Source organism: Lampetra fluviatilis, chromosome 36 (genome assembly GCF_964198595.1).
Source record: "Lampetra fluviatilis chromosome 36, kcLamFluv1.1, whole genome shotgun sequence".
Taxonomy (NCBI): Eukaryota; Metazoa; Chordata; class Hyperoartia; order Petromyzontiformes; family Petromyzontidae; genus Lampetra; species Lampetra fluviatilis.
The window spans coordinates 192,792-214,530 of NC_136310.1; the positions used below are offsets into that span (position 1 = coordinate 192,792).

Sequence of the window (21,739 nt, forward strand, 5' to 3'; positions counted from 1 at the left end):
AGCTATCCGAACGGTTAAAGTTATTTTGATTTCTTTCAATTTAAATAGATTCTCTAATTAGTCGTGGCCAGTACTAGCTAGTTTTACCCAAAACTTCAACATTATCAAAATCAATTGAGTGTCCTTGTTGGCACGCGTGTTCTGCTACTGCTGACAGTTGTATTTGGGAGAATTTAATATTTCTCTGATGTTCTTTTAGTCTCGTGCTGATCATTCGTCCTGTTTGCCCAACATAACATTTACCACACGTGCAGTGAATCCTGTACACACCTTCTGTTGATAGCTTCGGTAATGCATATTTTGTACCAGATATTAATTTCTGTATTTTATGTACGGTGCCAAATCTGACTCGGATGTTTTGTTTTTCCAAACATCTGGCGAGTTTATCAGTTACCCCCGCAATGTACGGCATTTTGATCGTTTTAATTACTTGGGCAGTTTCAATGCTCTTCTTTGATTTGGTTTTGGTGTTCAGAAGAGTGGTCACCACATCTACGCCTCTATATTAGGAACGAAACAGTTAGACTTCTCCATAAATCTGTCTGTCGCCTGATGAAGCTAGTTGTAATTACTGGCGATACGTCGTACTCAGATTGTAAATGTTGTGGCTTGGCTCTCCAACACACCGGTGTGCTGTACTAGTAACGAATTGGCCACGTTCTGTTTACGTGACAACTCTTACTAGTTGGCTGTGTCGGGTGGTGGCAGGTTTTAACGACAAATTTATATATTTAAGCGATCTAACCCAAAAACCTCTATTATGGTTGATATTGGTCGCGAAAGCCTGCTACGTGTTAAACTTCATTCACATTATTTGCACAATGTTGAATGCATGAGCGAATGTGGAGTACGTCCTTTGACTTGTTTTCAGTTGTTGAAATGTGCAATATTTAATCGCGGAAATTATGCATATTTACACAGAAAGTAAAATGATCCAATCACACAATCCCGTGTATTGGGGGGGGGGGACATCCCCCAAATATTCAAATATGCTCAAAATGCCCCCCCCCCCCCCCCAATATATTGCTATAAAAATAATTGCTATGCTATGTAAATAAAAATATCAATTTGCTAAACTTTGGCCACAATATCTGGACTTGTCTTAATATAAATCAATGCATAGATTTCTGTGTATATTATTGTGGTTATGGTTGTACTTTATTCATCCCTAATCTCTGCCATTTACATACAATGAAACAAGAAAAGGCAAAAAAGTAAAAACAGAGAAATGTAATACAATACACTATTATACATTATTGTGAAAAATAAATGAAAAGTCCCTCCCATGTGTTAGTGAATTTTTTAAATATTTTAGGCAGGAAATTAGTTTTCAAATTTAGATATTTTTCTAGGTTGGGACCTCCAGACACCCTGGAAGATTTGGTCCCCCCCCCAATGTTGACTCCATGGCTACGGCCTTGCTGTAAACAGTACCGTATTCAGAGTAATTTTGTACATAGGAGTGTATTTTGGGGTTATTTTGATTCACAATAGCAAGAGTGAGATGGAGTGTGGTTTGGCAGGATCAAGAGGGATGGCAATAAGATGGGGAGGCCTTCATCCAGCAGTGGATAAATCATGGTTGATAATGATAGAGATGAGGAGCATTTAAATACATTTTAAACGAACAAGTGTTTTTCTTCATTAATAAAGATCTGGAAATGTATTCAATCAACCATAATTGTGCATAATAATGTTTATTCTATTATATGATAATTGTGATAATCATCATTGTACAATTATCATTGTACAATGATAATCATGACCATTGGTACTTCTTCATGTAAAAGCTCATGAGCGCATAGTGTAGAATATATATTTAAAAATAATGACACGTTTGCCAATTAAAATGGAATTAAATCCCCTTGCGGTTCATTGTACCACGAGTGTTAAGGTCCATTAGGAGGTACTAAATTGGCATAAAGTGTGCTAATTCCAGACATATATAGCCTTCAAACATTTTTCATGACGAGACCGCACTAATGGTGAGAGGATCTGATGGCATAATGTAGTGAGAATGATGAGTCATACTGGGGACCGCTCTACACTTGGCAACCAACAAAAACACCTCTCCAAGTGCTGGGGGGGCATCAGGTGGCACGTGCTGTGCCGGAGTGGAGGCAGATGCCCGCGTGCCCAGCTCAGGCTATGGTCCGGCTGCCAGGCGACGAAGCGTCAGCTCGGAGAGCTCCTGCCATGCACGTTTGTGACCGAGGAGTCTCGGGCTCGCCTCTTTGTTCTGCCGGTTTTCCGCAGAACTCCTCCAAGTCTGTCTCCTTTACTTTCAAGACTCGCTTCGGGTTTCTTTCTTCTGCCTCGTCCTCTCTGAGGCAGGCAGCACGCTTCTGGTCCAGTGTGGGCCATTGTCTCCATGGAGAGCCAGGGCCGGCTTCGTGGCCTTTCAGCATGGTTTAGATCGCGTAAATATATAAATGTGTCGTTAAAACCCGCCGCCACCCGACACGGCCTACGCGTTAAACTGAGCACCAGCGAAGTTGCGTGGAGAGTGACGTCACGGAGGGTGGCCCCAGCGGGGGCCCCGTGCCTGGACGCTGTTTGTGATCGTGATGTTTAATTTGACAATAATGCAATCGTCTGCAGAGAGCAGCATGACATCGAGTCTCGAATGTGGGTTTAGCTCGAGCACTGACGGTGCTCCGAGGTTGCTGGTGGCGGTCCAGTGCCTCTGTGCACCCGAACTGTGTGAACAGCGAGGGGGTCCACGGTCAGCATGTGGTCGATTTCCTTCTCTTCTGTGTGGTCATCAGGTGAGGCGATTCACGACTTTCCTCTTGTAGAGCCCGTGATGGGTCGGTTGACCAGTGAGCTCACACAAGGAGGAGACGTTCAGGGTTTCCGTTCGGCCGCACAGGGCTGTAGTTTCCGGTGCCACCTTCGTGACTGGTACAGTGGGTGCCACTGTGATCATGAGGGTTGCTAGATGGCATGCGTGGCGAGATGCATGCTGGGAATGAAACCGAGAGACAGAAAGAGGACCACATGGATAAGAAGACCACGTGCAAATCATAAAAAGACACTCATCAATTACTGGGATTGGAATGTCAGAGATGCTTCAGTGAATATCGGTCCGAGAAGATAAGAAGTTGTTGCAGAGTTATTTAATACTTCCAAAACACTGTTTTTTCAAGGCATGTGGAAGTGCCTCCATGCTGATGTGGTCACCAGTCCAATCTTTCGCCAAAGGGTAACACTTCGTGCCAGGGGCTGCACGATGAAAATGTTTCATAATGGAGCCACCTACAAATACATTCCGACCACTTGATTTAAGAATAAGGTAGAGTTTCTAAATGTGTAGAAGGCAGACAGTTTAAAACATTTTATTTCAAAGTTTTAAATTCAACTTTGCAATTAGTCTGAATCATGATTAGGCAGAGACACTCATAACCTGCTCAGAAACGCATTGGAATAGAATCGTGTAGACTGCTGGATTCGCAAAGTCCTTTAAGGACTCTACTTGGGGTTGCCAACTTTTCCACAGAACTCGGATAGATTTCCATCAGTCGAGGTCTGTTATCAAAACTGTGCAGTACACTGGAATCAAGTTCAATGCAACACCGGTACCAGATCTCAGTACAACTCAATCCTTGCCACTCGAATACAGATGCCAATTCCTGGGACTGTCAATACCGGACAGGTGTCAAGCCCTAATATCATAACTCGAGGAGAGTTCTGCAGCATTTACCAAGTTTACATTAAAACCACAGTGTTTTAAAAAATATATACACAAAAATTCTACACGAACAATACATCACAGAATTTCCTTGGTAAAGATACAAGGAACGCACTCCGCATCGTATTTGTCCGAGAGGTAATGGGTCAGGGAATCATGAGCAGCAGTAGCAGCGTTCCACTTGCATCGGCCCGCTGCCTACTCGCTCGCAGGAATAACGTTCAAATTAGCCTGCATGTACATTAATTTAAATCTTATGTACAAGTAATTACTTCCCCGACATTGTTATATATATATATAATTAGGACACAAATGGCATGCTAGATTTGTTAACTCATATTCTCTTTATGTTTGTGCAAGTACACACCGTACCGGGTTGGAGTGGAGCGCACCACAGCGCCACCTACTCCCTGGCTGGTCTCAGGCTTCGTGGTCAATGCTTTCCTGTCTGTAAAGAAACCTGACAGCAGTGGCACTGTGTGGTTAGCTAAATGTCTGATTGTTACAACACATAGGACCATGTCTGAGTTTGCTCTCAGCAGGGACATAAACAGATTATGAACGCCTTTTAAAAATGGACATGGAGCAGCACACATGGAGAGATTAGAAATCGAATTTACTTCATTCCCACGAGCAAGACCCAGATTGTCAGAGACATTTCTGTCCTCAGAACATTTCATCACAGTTAGTGATCACAGGCTGGGGTGATGAAAATTACTCTCCAATATTATCAGAGGACAGACCTAAATGCAAGTAAAACAAAATAGTTAATTTTCGATTTAAAGCTTTCGTGACTGCAGGGATTCATCTTCTTGGTTCTTTCGGTAAAGTCACGTAGAAGGGAAGTAATAAAATAATAAAAATAAAACATAATAAAACAATTCTCACGACGTGAAGAATGAGACACTGCCAAGCTAGGAGCTTATATATAAGCTGAGTTGGAGGTGGAAGAAGAAGAGAGCCTTAACAAAAGAATGTGCATATCAAGAGGAATTTAGCATATTCATGGCAAATGCGTAGGAGGTGGGCGGGGGGGTTTCAAAGTCATATTATGCCCATGCATTATGCAGGATCAGCAGCACCAAAGGGAGGGGGGGGGTAGCATTAACAAAGGGAGGGCATGTTAATAGTATGTAGAAGCAATGAAACATGTGAATGGGAAAACGGTGGCAGGAGATAATATTAAAAACTTAGATCAGGAGGTAGCAGAAGTAAGACTGATTCGAAGCAACAGATTAAAATCCCTCACGAAGCAAAATGATTAAACGGATGTCACCACTTTAAAGAATGAATAAATAACACTGTTATAGATAGTCCATTGATGGTAGTGGGCAAAGTAAGAAAGTAAACGAGAAGTGTTGTATGAGTGTAGAAGTGTTGTAGAAGTATTGTAGGAGTCTAGAAGTTATATAGAAGTGTTGTAGGAGTCTAGAAGTTTTATAGAAGTATTGTAGGAGTCTAGAAGTTTTATAGAAGTATTGTAGGAGTGTAGAAGTATTGTAGGAGTGCAGAAGTGTTGTAGGAGTCTAGAAGTTTTATAGAAATATTGTAGGAGTCTAGAAGTTTTATAGAAGTATTGTAGGAGTGTAGAAGTATTGTAGGAGTGCAGAAGTGTTGTAGGAGTCTAGAAGTTTTATAGAAGTGTTGTAGGAGTGTAGAAGTATTGTAGGAGTGCAGAAGTGTTGTAGGAGTCTAGAATTTTTATAGAAGTATTGTAGGAGTGTAGAAGTATTGTAGGAGTGCAGAAGTGTTGTAGGAGTCTAGAAGTTTTATAGAAGTGTTGTAGGAGTGTAGAAGCAGTGTAGGAGTGCAGAAGTGTTGTAGGAGTCTAGAAGTTTTATAGAAGTATTGTAAGAGTGTAGAAGTATTGTAGGAGTGCAGAAGTGTTGTAGGAGTCTAGAAGTTTTATAGAAGTGTTGTAGGAGTATAGAAGTTTTATAGAAGTATTATAGGAATGTAGAAGTATTGTAGGAGTGTAGAAGTGTTGTTAAAAGAGCATTTACCACTGCCATTTGCAATATGAATTAAATGGAGAGCTATGTGCCATGTGCAGTCAATGAACATCAACATAATGGGACCAACTGTTGATTCAAAATTAGCAGACGTATTTACATCAATACCAATAAGAATCCCTCAATATTAGAACGATGCAATACACCTGTCTTCTATTGAAAAGGGGGACAACTGATGATCAATATTTCTGGTCCATTTACATCTCATCAGCACTTTCGCAGACGCCTGTGACCCAGCAGTGTGTGACGCTGAGCTCGGATGGACCACGCATTGGTGAAACTCCCCAGTTCCTACCAAAGGGTGCCATCTCCTGGCTTGCCAGGGTATGATGGCAGGACAACAAGTGGGTGAATTTCCATGTCTCCTCCATCTGTTTGTGAATTGGGTGTTATCCCCCCTCACCTCTCTCACGCGACTTTTCTCCAGGTGTCCTCCCACATGCATAGAACAATCATTAATGGGGAAGGCCAAACATCCAAACACAAGACATAGAGCTTGGGCAATTGTTGGTACCGGTTAGAGTTGCCTTTCAGCTTGTCTGTACTCTTCCCGCACCTCAGTGAGAAATCTGTACACGTTACAATTCGTTACAAATCGTTGCAAATCCTACTTCGGTGTTTTGAGATGCAATTTGCACGAATGACGCCATTAAAAATAAACTTTAAAATTTTCACGATGATAATAGGAAACCATATAATGGACAATTAAGAGGTCAATGATGTGAACAAGCTGTATTTATATATTTTTAAAAATCATGTTCTACTATTTACCACATATTGACTACGAATTAGATTCTAGAAAATACAAATTAATATCAAAAAACATAATGCCTGGTGTTTGTCGACAATAAAGATGGATCTTGACTTGAAGCTTTTGCGACTGCAGGAATACACATTCTATGGGTCTTTCGGTAAAGCCACGTAGATAGAAAAATAATACAAATATCATGACGTTTCGATCGCAACACAAGCAATAGTCTTCAGGTGAGAGAGCCTCTCTACAAGTATTGTAGGAATATAGAAGACGATGGCTTGTGTTGTGTTGCGATCGAAACGTCGTGATATTTTTTTATTTTTCTATCTACGTGGCTTTACTGAAAGACCCATAGAATAAATAAAGATCAATTTGATTCTTTCAAACTCTCACAATCTAAGAGATTGTGAAAAAAAGATTTTTTTTTGAAAATATCAAAACCATTTATAGAGAATTGCTGAACTTAGACTGGCTGTAGAAATTAGCAAAATACAAACGAGAAGAGGAGTCTGGGTAAGAGGTATGGTTTCAGGATGGTTGTCCACAGCAACATTGGATGATACAAATTGGATTGGAGAAATGAAGGCTTAAAGATAATACATTCTTTACACTTAAAACTTTCGTGACTGCAGGAATTCATATTCTCGGTTCTTTCGGTAAAGTCACGTAGAGAGAAAACAAAAATCTAAATTAAAAGCAAAAAACCCACGACGTTTCGATCGCAACACAAGCGGTCTTGTTCAGATGTTTTTTTTGCTCTTAATTTGTATTTCCTATCTACGTGACGTTACTGAAAGAACCGAGAATATAAGATAATACATTCACCATCTCGTATATACTGACGGCATAGTCATTATAACAACTAATGGTTATGGGTCATTGATGGAAGAAATTAGCAACGGTGGAGAATCTGGGCGAAAGATAATTGAGCATAACATATCACACGGCGACTGCGCTTAGTCAAATACAGAGTGCTTCAAAAATGTTAACACTTATACAGGACTATCGTTTTTAATGGGAAAAAGAACGGGTAATATCCTGTAACATAACAAATGTATCTTAATCGCTTCAAGAAGTAAAAGAGTCTCCACGTGTTCGCCATCGTTGTCAACGCGTGCCTGGAATCTTCTCCAGGTGCCCTCCAGAGCCCGGAGGGGCAGCGCGTTTCTCGTGGTGGCGTCGCAAATGATCGGACGTGTTCACGTTGTTTTGAAGCACCCTGTCAAATAATGGTTGGAAGGATACAACTGGAAAACGCAACAAAGTACGTAAATGATTAAAGCCCGATCGCGATCACCACGATGACATGAAGAGGCGAGTGCGGGCAGCGTGGAATTGCGTTTGGTATAAGCAACAGCCTCGAGGGACATTTTCAATCAGTACATATTTTCTAATTTGACATGGATCATAAAAATGAGCACTGACAAACAAATGGGAACAAAACCTGAAAAGTGATGCAAGAAGCATGCAGGGAATTAGACCGAGAGACAGCAGAACACATATGAGAGACACTTTGACTGATATACAAAGTGTGATTTAAAGCTTTCGTGACTGCAGGGATTCATCTTCTTTGTTCTTTCGGTAAAGTCACGTAGAAGGGAAATAATAAAATAATAAAAAGAAAACATAATAAAATAATTATTTTAAAATAATAAAGCATAATAAAATAAGTATTTTAATTTTTAAATGTTTTCTTTTTATTATGTCCCTTCTATGTGACTTTACCGAAAGAACCAAGAAGATACAAAGTGTGCTTAGGCAGGACACATCAAGAGGCGAGATATAATACCTGATGGACAAGAGTGGTGATGAATGTCAGATAAAGGAGGAAACAAAGCCGAGAGTCCAACTACTGCAGAGATGGAGCGATTACGTGCGCTCGCGCGCTGGAGCGAGCTGGTCACGGCATTGCAAGACCATGAATGACGGTGAAGACATTAAGAGGCGTTCATCCAGCAGTGGATAGATTGTGGCTACATCTTACCAACAGCCTCGCCGTTATGCGTTTCAATGTAGGTGCACAAGCCTGACGCAGCATGTGCATGTTGTGCCTGCTACCGCCTCCAAGCAAGGCTCTTCCTGCATAGAGACAACGGTGCATGGATGCTTGCTCACAAGCACCGCTCATGATGAGAACAGAGCAGCACCATGGAATGTGTGCACATTACAGAGAATGCTGCTCGATGTTTATTCATCAATAGTAATCCCAGCACACCTCTTGAGTGGTTCTCATTCTTTCTAAGACATAGCCCAAGAAAATCATCTCCTTGATCACAAATGGATCACCAATAACCGTGGAGTGTGTAAGAGGCAGTCTGGAAAGAGCGACACTGGGTTAGAACACAAAACGTCGCTGTAAGAGTGATGTCATTTCACCATCCACATCAGTGGTTACAGACGTCTCTGGACCCGTAGATAAGCGTCAACAATCACATTTTTTTCCTCAAACTACCATACAGTAAAGCAAATGTGCTGTTTTGTGGAAAAAAAAACTACAACAGTTTGGCAAACCACTTCCCAGGGTCTCGTGAGCCATAGCGGTGTGCAGACCGTAGGTCGGCACCCACCGATCTCAGAAAGACAATGAAACACAAGATAATAATTCGCATCGCTATGGAGAATATCAGTAACAAAATAAATAAATAAGAAGACCTTTCGCGTCCTTCGCACTGTGTTGTGTAAAATAAACTTTTATTATTGTTTTACGTGGAAGGACCAATATGTGAAATCGGCATCTTGTCTGATTATTTATTATGTTTATATTCTCCACAATGATACGAATGAGTGTTAAGCATTATATGGTTTTGTGTCAAACGAGGACCCATATCTCAGAGTGGTTCCATGCCGACAAACCTCTGGGGCTTCACCACCATTGATCTAAACAACCCGACTCTTCGGATGGGACAATACATTTTGGAATCGTTCCAGTTTGCCTGGATTGAACCAATGTTGCTGAATTTATTCACTCACAGAAGGCCGTGGAGTTCACGGGATGTGTAATGTTATATCTGCTATCTGTTAATGGAATTAAGAAAGCGTAGAGCAGAACACTATTGCATATACATTGAAGTTTCAAACTAAGCAAAACAAGTATTGGGAGGGTTGTAACTTTGACTAATTACAGTTCGTTTACCATACTTATATTCATATTAAATCCACACGGGCTTTTGAGTCGTAGTATGCACAATACGCCTGGTCTTCAGGTATGGATCCAGCTCCTTGTAGAATGTTGTGGTTATTTTAAACAAGACTGCACCCATATGTGCAAACAAATTGTAAAGTAAAATGCCTACAGGGAGCAACGTGTGTTTGCGTGGCAGTAAGAGTTCCTCTTAATATTTCAAAACAAAACTATTATATTGTATACTTTGTAAAAATTACATATGTACAAATTAAGCACTGACGTTATACACAGCGGGTTTGTTTTGCCTGCCACAGTGCCGCTGTTGCTGTTATTTATGATCCCACGGAACAACTTCCCCCAGTGCGAGCGTCTCCTACTAGCCGACATTTAGTGCAATCACACCATGCACGAGTGGGCGCTCAAGCTGTCCATATTGTCTTCTCGGTATGTAAAAGTTGCACCCATTGCTGCACATACAACATATGCAGATAAATACTCTTCTCTCCCTTCACTTTTAAAACTAAATAGTTAAATGCATTTAATTGAAAGTACTGCTTTACACACTCCCCCCTGGCTTATGATACATTCAGTAAGTCAGCCAACACTCAGGGACTTTCAGAAGCCTAAAATATCTAGAAAGTGAATTATTCTCCATGTGCATAGCTAAAGAAACCTGCCAGAAGCTGTCACAGCATAAGTCCCCGTAGGGATACGTGGGGAACAACAAGATTGCCCGAAAATTGTTGTCGGAGTTGCTGCCGAAGCAGCCACTTCAGCCCATTGGACATTTGGCTCACGATGTTCCTGTCCTACACGCGTCTCTGTTGAAAAGTAACAAGAAGCACACACAACGCTCCTTCCCATATCCATCCGTCCATATCTCATCAGCCACACAGCATTCTGGGAGTGCATAATTTCAGGACTTCTGATTCACATGCAAAGTTTGGACCGGTTTCAACATTCAGTGTTTCAGTAGCATTGTTGAATCAAAGCTGTTGAAATGATTCACTTCCAGAAGGCTGTATGGCTGATGGGATGTGTAAAACGTACTTTAATTTTCATGTGGAGGGACAGCTATTATTCATAGTGGTTCTTAAATTCTCCACAATGACGCTAAGTGATGTTGTGTTGACGTTCTACAGCGAACTGGTCCCCGTCGTTCCATTGCTGCCTGTCACAGGGAACTCATTCCCATCGCAGTCCCTGACGCCAGTGCGACTGCGCCACTTGGTGAAGGCCAATCAGTGAATGGCGCAATTAGCGAATCCATGAGACGCAGACATTTAGAAAGAGCATTTCTGGGTACAGATGACAGCTCGAGGACATTGTACATAACCAGGGGTGAGCATCACGTGTCAATATTGAATGTATGTTTGACTGCGTGATTTTAATTGTGTAAATTCAAACTGTATACATTATTTTTAAGACGTAGGCTTTCGCGACCAATATCATCCATAAGAGTTGTTTTGGGGTTAGATCGCGTAAATATATAAATGTGTCGTTAAACCTGCCACCACACGTTCGGATAGCTACCGCCTTAGTGCTGCGTGGAAGCGAATCATCAAATAAAACATTATTTAAATGTATGCCGATGAAGGGCAGCATACTTCACTAGGGATTACCGTTGGTACGGCTATTTTAATACACACAATAGACAGGAAGGAAAGATCAAATGGCTCACGTAATGCACATGCATAATACACGTTGCCTCATTAATCTCTCCCCCACATTGTGCAAGAGCGCAGAAGGGTCGTCAACACATCAACGCCTCTAGATAAGGAATTAAACAGTTAGACTTATCCACAAATCTGGCTGTCACCTGATGAAGCTAGTTGTAGTTACTGACGAAACGTCGTACTCAGATTGTAAATGTTATGGCTTGGCTCTCCAACACACCGGTTAATGCTGTACTAGTGAAGAATTGGCACGTTCTGTTTACGTGACAACCTTTACTAGTTGGCTGTGTCGGGTGGTGGCGGGTTTTAACGACACATTTAAATATTTACGGGATCTAACCCAAAAAACCTCCATTATGGATGTATACATTATTGATTTAAAATGTTTCTACACGTGCTATTTTGTGTTCGCTATGTATGCGTCAGTCAACACCGTGGACTGACATAGATTGTCATGGTTATTACGATGTAGGCCTCTGAAGTGAGCATTCATTGCACCACTCTTGGTACATGTGGCTTTATTTCACTGTACCCCATCGAAAATGGAACAGATGTTTGTCTAGCATCCAAAATATTAGTTTATTTAAAATATAATGCGTTGTCATCTTAAATGAGTAACTTGACTGTGTAATGGACATGTTGAATGCAGCCTTACAAGGACATCCTGGATGGAGAAAAGTTGGGTTAAAATTGACAGGTTTGATTATTATAATAAAATTACTATATCGACAATTTCCATTATTTTGTATGAAATTTAAAGTGTAACTTTTAAGCAGCGAATTGGAGATTGATTAGGGAAGGGAATGGTTTGGGCTCGGAGGCACATGATGCGTGCAAACTCACATTTGGTATTTTTCACTTAAACCTCCGGTTTAACAACATTGTGCCAATTTACAAAAGAGTACAAGGGCGGGTTCTTCACACAACTGTCCAGCGCAGGCTCACAGGCCCACAATAAGCGGCCAGCAACAAGCAACACCATCAAAGCTGTAACAGAGTTAAAAATGACTCGATTACTTAATTGAACAGGGTTCTAAGTGTTTGGAAAAATATAAGATGGGCAGGAATTCCATCTTTATAAACTAATCTAAACTGTATGTACATTTCCAATGACAATTCCAAATGACTACCCATAAGAAGCCCCCTGTCAATTGTCTAGTTTTACTCCAGATGCACACAACACCGGAGCTACGGTTGTACCCAGATTGGGAATTAACTTCATCCATGTCTGTATTACCACTGCCCTACTGCCTATGCCACTTTTGATTAATGGGTACAAATTACTAAAGCCATTTGGACTTATAAAGTGTCTAAATGGAACTACATCCCAACACGCGGTACACGGGGGCCACGCACATGGACGGGATTTGTGTGGCAGGACTTATGGGGGTGCTAGATGGTCAGGGTTTCTGGGCAGATCGGGGAACGATGTATTGTAATGGTGCAGATGAAAACAATTTGTCTCGTTATGGAGAATATAAGTAATACAATACATAAGCAGATTAGCACGGTTGGCTAATTACGGTGCAAAAGAAGTTAAACATACCTACATATGACTCGCCAAAACATATTTAAAAAAAGTTTACATCTCTCCAAGAATGCTGTGCAGATGATTGGTTGGGTAAAAGAATACTTGTTATTTTATTTATCGAGTGAGACAATGGGAAGGAGGCGCATTAATAGAAAATAGTCGGAGGCAGAAGGGCCTCGAGAGCGTGCATGGCGAGCAACGGGGCATTCCAGACAGGGCGACTGTGGAAGTGTGTCCTGCCACTCAGTGGAGGCCGACTCTGATTGCTGACCGAAGGAAGGCCTCGGTGTGCGGAGCAGAGTGAGAAGGGAAAGGTAGGTGGGGGCCAGTCCATGGAGAACCTCTAAGGTGGTGAGGGCAATCTTCTTATTGACCGGAGAACACGTCGAGAGCCAGGAGGTCGTGGCATCAATTGAGACATCGTTGCATGTTTGGCCACAGCTATATTCTCATCTGACCTGCCATGGAATGGCTGTATTAATAATTCAGCTGAGGAGGCATTGACGTAGCTTCGGTTTTTTCCCTATGAAAGCCTCTTTCTCTCCAAACAATGAATACGACGACAGAATTCAGAGATTCGGCTAAAGTTGGAATGCTGTTGCGATATCTAGGGTGGGACGCCCAGTTCCCACTTCACTATACTTGATTGAATTCAGAGCAAAGCAGTCAGCAGCCACTAATTAACTGTAGTCACCCACTCACTCACTGGCGGTCCGGCGTCCCCTCATCACGCTCCTGTCGCGACTGTTTCCACGACTCGCGACGAGGTCACACCACTTCTCCTTTACTTCTTTCCTCGCATTGCTCCACGATGGAATTCCCTCCCATCAGATGTTTTCCGAAGCTCTTAAAATAATGTCCCTGAATGGAATAAATAAGTTAACATATTTATTTCACCTTTGTTAGTGCTATTTGTTGTTGGCCACGACACAAACTGTATACTCATGCTGTATTCACATGGCATGACCTTGCAGATAGAATGTCATTGTTTATAAGCAACTCATAGAAAGGCGTGTACCTTCACATGACAGTGGAATCCTGAATATCTTTGAATATATTTGAAAGAGTGCCAGGAGGGGCCATAGGTTTCCTGTTATCCGCAAAGCATGCTGCCTGTTCAGACACAACAGTGTGTCCACATTTCACTGCGAATGTCAACACTGGAGCGATGTTTCCACGTGGCAGTGTGGCGAGGGCCACCCGAGCTTTCTCGCTTCACGTCTGGGAAGTATTCCTGGGAAGGGAACATGAGGAACGTCACCTGCACCACTTGAGTGGTGTCGCCTGGCTTCTGTGCATCGCATTTGACAAGTTAATCAGCCACTTGAACCAGGCAAAGTCAGCCATTTCGTGGCCAAATGAGCGTTGAGGCGATGCTCGTCCCATTTTCTGCCCTAAGCCAGCGGTGGAAATTCGACATTCCTATGGCAGGGGTGAGTCTATCCATTAAACAACCACTGTCAATCTTCCCCACAAAGTGGTACTCATTTTAATGACTCTGAGGGATGATGGTCTGAGTCAACCCCCGAACAGGATTTGAACTTCCAACCTTCCGAATGGCAGCCACTTGCCCTACGGTTCACTTGGCTGGTTAATCATGAATAGAGGATGACGGTTCAGTAGATAACAGTTGAGTTTTTAATTTATTAAAAATACCATGAAAAGAGTTTTTGGATAAAATAGCTAATACTTGAATCAGAGTATTAGGCAAAACGAGTGTCTTTAATCAAAGCCCCATTGTGTTACACGTGAAAAATAAAACTGTAACCTGTCCAAACCACACAATGTGATCACCTTATTCCGTGCACAGTGGTTTCAACCAGGTCGCGCGGCGTGCTATAAAAACTGCGTCAAATTCTGGTAATGAGCAGTGGGTAGAGTTGAACTATTACACATTCTGAAAGGGGATTTACATGAGGTAAACAGATTAGTGGTATTAACACAATGTAAACATAAGGTAAATCTGATGCCCTGCATGTGGAGGAACCAGCCGTGCCTATGGGTTCTGACACTGGAGCCAACAACTCCGACTCAGGCCAGCACAGTGCACGTCTCACCACATCGGACATGAGCACTGACAACGCTAAGCCAGATTTATTTAGCGACATACCAGTGGAGACGAAGTCATTCGTTACCACACGATCATTATTCATACAAGCTGCCAATGGATGTCAAGCATGGTTGGGACTTTACCAAAATAATCCTGCCACCCTCCTTGAACACGAAGGCCTCAAACCTTGCACCCATCATTGTGCAAGATTCATGCATGTTGTTGTTGTTGTTGTTTTTGAACTTCTTTCACACTGTACTTAGCCAACCGTGCTCATCGGAGGTGCGGGGGAAGGACAACAAACTAAACACAACAAGCAGTTCTAAAGAAATTGAGTTTTCAATTTAGAAAAATAATTTGAACACGGAGGCTTCAACCCTTCCCCCCTCCATTGCGCAGGATGAAGATGTCATCATGGCCAAAGCCGAAGACCATGATGCCACCTGCACTTTTATGTGCATGTAACATTCACTTTTGACCAAGTATGAACTACTTTTCTGTAGCAGTTCTATCCACTAATTATAATTATCTGTGCTAAACCTAAAATATGTATATTTATAAAAATAAAGACATAACTGTTGCTGTATTTTGATTGTATACTGTAGATCAGGTGACACCGGGAGTGTTTCTGCAAATAAATAAGCAGACGATACGGCCAGGACCCACTTCTAACCGAGGGAGCTTCCCAACAAACATGCGGCAGTCCACCAGCATCGCCCAAGTGGCTCTTTTGATGAGACAATGTCAATATTGGTCCAGTTTGCTTGTGCTGAACCATGCTACAGAAATTGTGCACTTCCAGAAAGCCGTGTGGCTGATGGGATGTGTCAAAAAAAATAGTCTTGTGAAGGGGCAGATACGGGAAAAGTGTGTATTGTCTGCTCTTTAATGTGTTCGTTATATTCTCCACGATGATAGATTTTAATGTATCCACGTAAAATGGAGTTCCAGGTAACCCAGACAGAATCGTAATAATCAACGTTGTTGGGGTATGTAAGTTTGTAACCTGATTAAAAACAGGTCATTAAAAACGGGGTATGTAAGTTTGATTAAAAACAGGAACAGTTTCTCTGAGAGGAACTGAAAAATGTGACATTTACGTTCTCTCGTCTTCTCTTCCTGTATGTGACATTGCTGCCGCTTCTATGATCACATACTGGTCAAGTTAAAATAACAAATATAGTACGAAAAAACCGAAGTGTTGCAGATAAGTGGCCTTCTTAAAGAATCACAACGTTCCTCTCGGCGGTGAAAGAAACAGAGCCAGTTTTACTCACCACGTGTTTGTACTTAATCACAATTTTGGATATGACCCGGTATGTGACGGAACGCCACGCGGGCACCGCTCAGAACACTAAAACACGTTCACTGACACTTCTCAGAACGGTCCCAATTCCAATATTACGCTGTTTCCACAGAGGGGAAAATTGAGTAAACATGGGCTGTGTGATTAAGAGGTTTTATACCAGCGCTTCTACGTTTACATTTTGACCACTGCTTAGTCACGTACAGTAATACGAATATGCACACAGGCGTTGGTCAGTGAACTCTGTAGAGGAGCCAGTGCATGCAAGGCCTGAGCTGACCGGTCACCAACACTGCCGGGCCTCGACTTGTCCAATTGGCTTGTGTTTGCAATTTGCTTGAGTGTTGCAGTCCTATTACCAACGAACACCTTGAAGTCTCACAAGCCTACATTCTTGCTTCTCGTATGCAGCCTCCACTAACCCCAGCACGTCCACCATGGCCAACAGTGTCACGTGTGTCCATTCAGTATGGGGAACTCTGATTGGAGCCTTCCGCTGCAGCGCCCGGTAGCTGGAGGGCAACGTGCTTCACGTGAAGAGTCCTCTCCCTCAGTCGTGTCTCTGGCGGAGTGGTGTGCTCCAGCATCACACGCCCGTCTCCTGGTCGTACTTCTGGCTAATGCTGAGCCCCAGGGACGCCTGGTGGACATGCACACAACAGAAAAGCACAGCGTGTTTCAACGGTGATGTAAATGTCAGCACTCTGCAGTCACATCACATTGTTACATTACTACACTAAGTCTGTGAAATTGGTGCTCAGGACAGGCACAGCCATGCAAATGTCTGGAAGCGAACGTGCTATGTGGTGAGTGTTATAAACATGGTTGGGCAAAACTGTTGTGCTGGGAGGGGCACGTGTGGGGGATGGGGGAGGGACAGATTGCCAAGATGCGAATTGAAGTGGTCTCCACGAGTTCTGTGACCAAAGGAAAGAGTAGACCTAAGACCGAATGATGGGAGACGGTCAGGGCAGAGCTTGGAGGTTACGTGTCTCGACTTTACAAAAGTGGAGCTCTGGCGGAGGTAGAAATCGTTGGCGAGGTGCGGTGGCATCGACGGCTTTGGCCATGATGACATCTCGATCATACAACTCACTATGTAAAGTATCGCTGCAAATGTTTCATGAAGAATATCAAAGCAAGTAAGCTCATATTTTACTGGTTTGTGTATCGAGTTTTACATACAGCAGCTGTGTTTGGCTGCTTTTCCCTTATTTCACAGACTAAATAATATTCATTGAACTATTTCACCTGGAATCTCCCTTGAAACATCTCATTTGCAAAGTTGTCCATGGTGTCAAGTGACACATAATGACACAAATACAAACTTTTAACATCTATAACTTATACAGTATGCATTTATACAATAAATATAACACCCAGCCAAACATATGAAGAAATGCATAAATAATGAGGTGGAGGACAGCGCTGGGTCATGAAAACTGCACTCTCGATGTTGTAACTTTTACGTGAGGTTTAATTGCGGATTGAAATAGTTTGTGATTGTTGGTACATTTCAGTGCGTTACGTGTTCAAGCAGCTGTGGCTGGGCGAGGGTGTGCCTGTCGGGATTTTTTCTGTTTATATGTATTGTCCTTCCTTGTATTACTAAACGTCTTTTTAGCCAGAGATGCATCATTACTATCAGATCACTATCACCAACCCAGGTCGCTCTTGCAAATGAGGCCATGTGTTTATGTGTCTCAATGGACTTATTTCATCTCCCGGTTAAATAAAAGCTACTGACTAAGCATCTACGTCAAGCCTGGCCTTCCCTGAGTTGCGCTGTCACGCTACTCTCATCGTACTAAACAGGAAAGTACACGGTAGGGGTGCAGTCCTGCAATTACTGCCTCACGCCACTGCTGGAGGAAGAGCCTCAGAAATGCCTCATGAGGGCATTTGGTCTGCCCCTTTGACTTTGATCAGATGTGTTCGAAGATTTGGGCGTATCCAAACTTTACCCCACGACACGAGACCTGGTGGAACCCATTTACACCGCTGAGTGGGCGGTGGGGATTTAAGACACCTGCACCGTTGTTCCAACTGCTGCGCCGGGAGATAGAATCGAACCGACGTACTCTGGATTGGAAGTCCAGTGAGCTGACCGCTATACTGCGGGCGCTATGCAAGCGTTACGATTATCCCCCCCAATATATTGACGTAGGCTACACGGAATTGTCTTCCGAGGAAAGCCAGGCACCGTGCTGGGCACTCACTCTCAGACTGCGGCGCTCGCTAGCCTTGCCGTTGTGACTGCGCAGGAAGGGCTGCGTGTCTGAGCCACGGCGAGACACGACCTGCTTGGTCTCGCGCTCCCGTGCCTTGTCAAAGCCAAAGCTGCAGCCCCACGCACAAACACAAGTGCACGCCACGATATGTCACGCGAATAAGCCAGGGCTTTGTGCAGCTGCGTTTTCCACCAGCGGTGCTCAACTTTCTGGACCCGCGAACCACCGTCCACCCTCACCACCGGGCACCATCACCGACATCAAAACGACTCTAAATCGTATGAGCTGCAACACAAGGGCCTCCCACGTGTTCACAAACCACAGGTTGAGAACAACTGTTTTACACATTAAAACATTGTCACATTAACTCTACACTCAACATTCATGTAATTCCACAAAGAGTTGGAAATAATATATTTTCCCACCAACTCTGTGCTTTTACCTCCTGCAAGATAATAAACCAGCAGTATTTTAGTTGGGGGCATTGAGACAGTGTATTTTAAACACAGCTGCTGCGCACAGGCCCAATTTCCAAAGCATTAAACGGTCAGCAACAAACAGCACTATCAACGTTGTAATAGACAAGGGTGCCACGTGTTTCTTGAATTGAGCAAGGTTAATGGAAACTAAGATATTTTATTTTATTTTACCAGGTAAGGCCCACTGATCTATATAGATTTTTTTCAGAAGCGACCTGGCCACAAATGATAGCTCAACGAAGTGGCTTATCATGTGGAAATGTATAGCAGCCAAATACTCTAAACGCGTGTTTCTAAATGTGGAGGGAAAAATGGAAGACCCAAAGAAAAATCCACGAAACCACAGGGAGAGAGACACGCAAACTCTAAATAGAAGCCTCAGGGTGGGGATAGAACCCACGACCTCCTTTATACCAGGCGAGGTAGTTAACAACTCGCCGCCGACTGTAAGAGCTGGGAAATGGAGATGATGGAAGGGAATTCCACAGTGGAAGAATTCTACCAAGTTCTGTGTTTTCAAACCGTTTGTTGGGCATGTCCACGCCTAAACACTACCATGGAACGCAGATACCACTGGACAAAATGCTACTCGGTGACTCCCAGTTGCATCGCTCCAATCACAGCTCTCTCAGGGATGGGATGTCACACTCCCAACCAGGCAGAAGTGGGCAGCAGCACCAATTCCCATGGTACTTAATTGACAGATGGTTTTGAATATTCAAGTCTACTGAGGTGTTTGTTCTAGTCACCATCATCAAGGCCCTTAATGAACAGCAGGGGGTTAAGGACGTGGCAGGCATAAACAACAAACCAAAGCGTTGGCCTCTTGATGGTCATGTAGGCTGAGATATTGACCAAGACATGTAGGTCCTCTTGAAACTCTCTAAACCTAATATGAAGTGGCTGAAAGGAAATATATCCTCCTACCACAAAGATGTAATGGTCAAACATTTACATATTGTATATAAAAATTCAATAACCATAAGGCAAATTAGTAATTAGTGTGGAATTAACCAGCCATACCTTAGCTCTATGTATTAATATAATCACCAGTGAGAGACCATGAACTCGATGATGATGGCACACAAACCAGGTCCAAGCATGGGTCGAGGGTGTAATATAAGCATACAACGACGGTCGCTGTACAATCATCTTCCTTCACATCGCAGCATGTGGTGTACACTCAGCTTCGATGCAGTCATCCACTCTGCTGTACACACTCGTTTATACCATATGCTATTATCAGAGCGGCCGGTCTCATGAAACAATTGTGCATGTGCTATGAAGGAGAGCCATTGCTTGAAATACTCGCCTAGTGTATATATTTTCCTTTTAGGGCTGTGTGATCGACGAATATGTTGAGTTTCATCGAATTATATTTTGGTTTAGAAGAAGATGCATGACTGCAGCAGATTGTACAATGGCAGCACCAACAATCGTCTGGCTCATGACGCCTTTCTGGCATCATATTTGCCTTTTAAACTCAGGGCTCCTTCAGTTCCAGTGGTGCTTTGTGTTAATGGACAGATTGTGTGTGGCCCCCAGATATATAGACTATGCAAGTGATCTGGACGTAATTATATCAGTCGGATTCTTCAGAACGGTGTGGAGTTGTGAACAATGCTGCATGTCTGTGTCAGCACAGACGAGTGTGCACGCGTGTGCGGGAAGCCCTCGCAGGTGCCTCGTCGCCGGTCATATTGCACTCTGAACAGGCCACAGGAAGACATACAGAAAGAGTCGCAGGGGATGGAGGTGCTGCATAATGCCGCTTGGTAGGTTCAGCACAAGCTAACGCACACTATTTGCAGGCGGAGAGCGTGCTTGAGACCATTTGGTTTTGTTTGTGAAACAAAATTCCAGCAGAGCAATGGAGCACCGCTGACAACATATTAGTGAGAGGGAAGAGCAACGCATGCACACGTGGTTCTTAAAGGCCAGAGTGTGAGCTGTCCGCATGCTGTGACATCTCAGGAAAGCAGAGGCAGAGGTACTTACATCCTAAAGGTGGGTTTAGGAAGCTTACTAAAGGAGGGAGACAGAAAAAGACACGTATGAGAACAATGGGAAGCACCAGACGTGCTGAATGATGAAACACTGAAACACGGCACGGACTTGCATCGTTAACACGCACGTAAACGTTCAGTTTCTATGTCGATCTTTAGAAATCATAACTTCTCTGGTTGCCACATGATTGGATTTGGTCTGGACAGTCGGGCACATTAGCGTCTGTGTTCATGTGGCAGGAAGTGACATTGTGATAGCCCCTAGGTTGACTGAGGAATATGCCCGGGTTTGGTCTAAAGTGGGAAAGGTGAAGGTGCTGTATCTATGTTTGCTCGTTATTATTTTTACAAGTGATCATTTAAGTACATTTTGGTTTCTTAGCATGCTTTCTATTTATAAAGCTGCTTTTTCTTGATTAGATCTGGAAGAAAATTACTTGCAAACACATTGTCAAGGATACGATTTGCAAATTAATTATGAAAAATAAGAATAGTTATATTCTTGGGTCTTTCGTAAAGTCACGTAGATAATAGAAAATAATCAAAAATAACAGAAAACTACGACGTTGCGATCGAAACGTCGTAGTTTTCTGTTATTTTTTATTATTTTCTTTGAACCTATCTACGTGACTTTACCGAAAGACCCAAGAATATGAATTCCTGCAGTCACGAAAGCTTTAAGTCATAAGCATAGGTTGAACCCTTTCTGGCAATAAAACAGGTGTTAATTTATTTAAACCAAATAGATTCCTTTTTCAAGGAATCGAGTTTGCATTAACCACACTCGTGGTAAGCATGCAAACAAGACATGCTCTGGTAATGACGCATTGTCTTTGAACATTACTGGGACAAGTACATCTGGTTAATTCAAACTTGATT

The 21,739-nt window shown here is 42.8% G+C and overlaps 1 protein-coding gene across 6 annotated transcripts in view; it reads right to left on the reverse strand.

Moving 5' to 3' along the window:
• Positions 1-11,673: 11,673 nt before the first annotated feature.
• Positions 11,674-21,739, reverse strand: part of KAZN (kazrin, periplakin interacting protein) — an 81,797-nt gene continuing 71,731 nt past the window's right edge. For 2 of the 6 annotated variants that reach the window (XM_078873103.1, XM_078873102.1), the window contains exons 16-17: positions 20,853-20,879; positions 11,675-16,784 (exon numbers count right to left, since the gene is read on the reverse strand). In XM_078873103.1, coding sequence (XP_078729229.1) covers positions 16,595-16,784; positions 20,853-20,879 — 217 coding nt within the window. In that variant the 3' untranslated portion in view covers positions 11,675-16,594. Of the gene's footprint in view, positions 16,785-18,363; positions 18,485-20,852; positions 20,880-21,739 lie in introns of all 6 variants that reach the window. The other 4 variants (XM_078873104.1, XM_078873107.1, XM_078873106.1 and 1 more) reach the window with 4 other exon arrangements.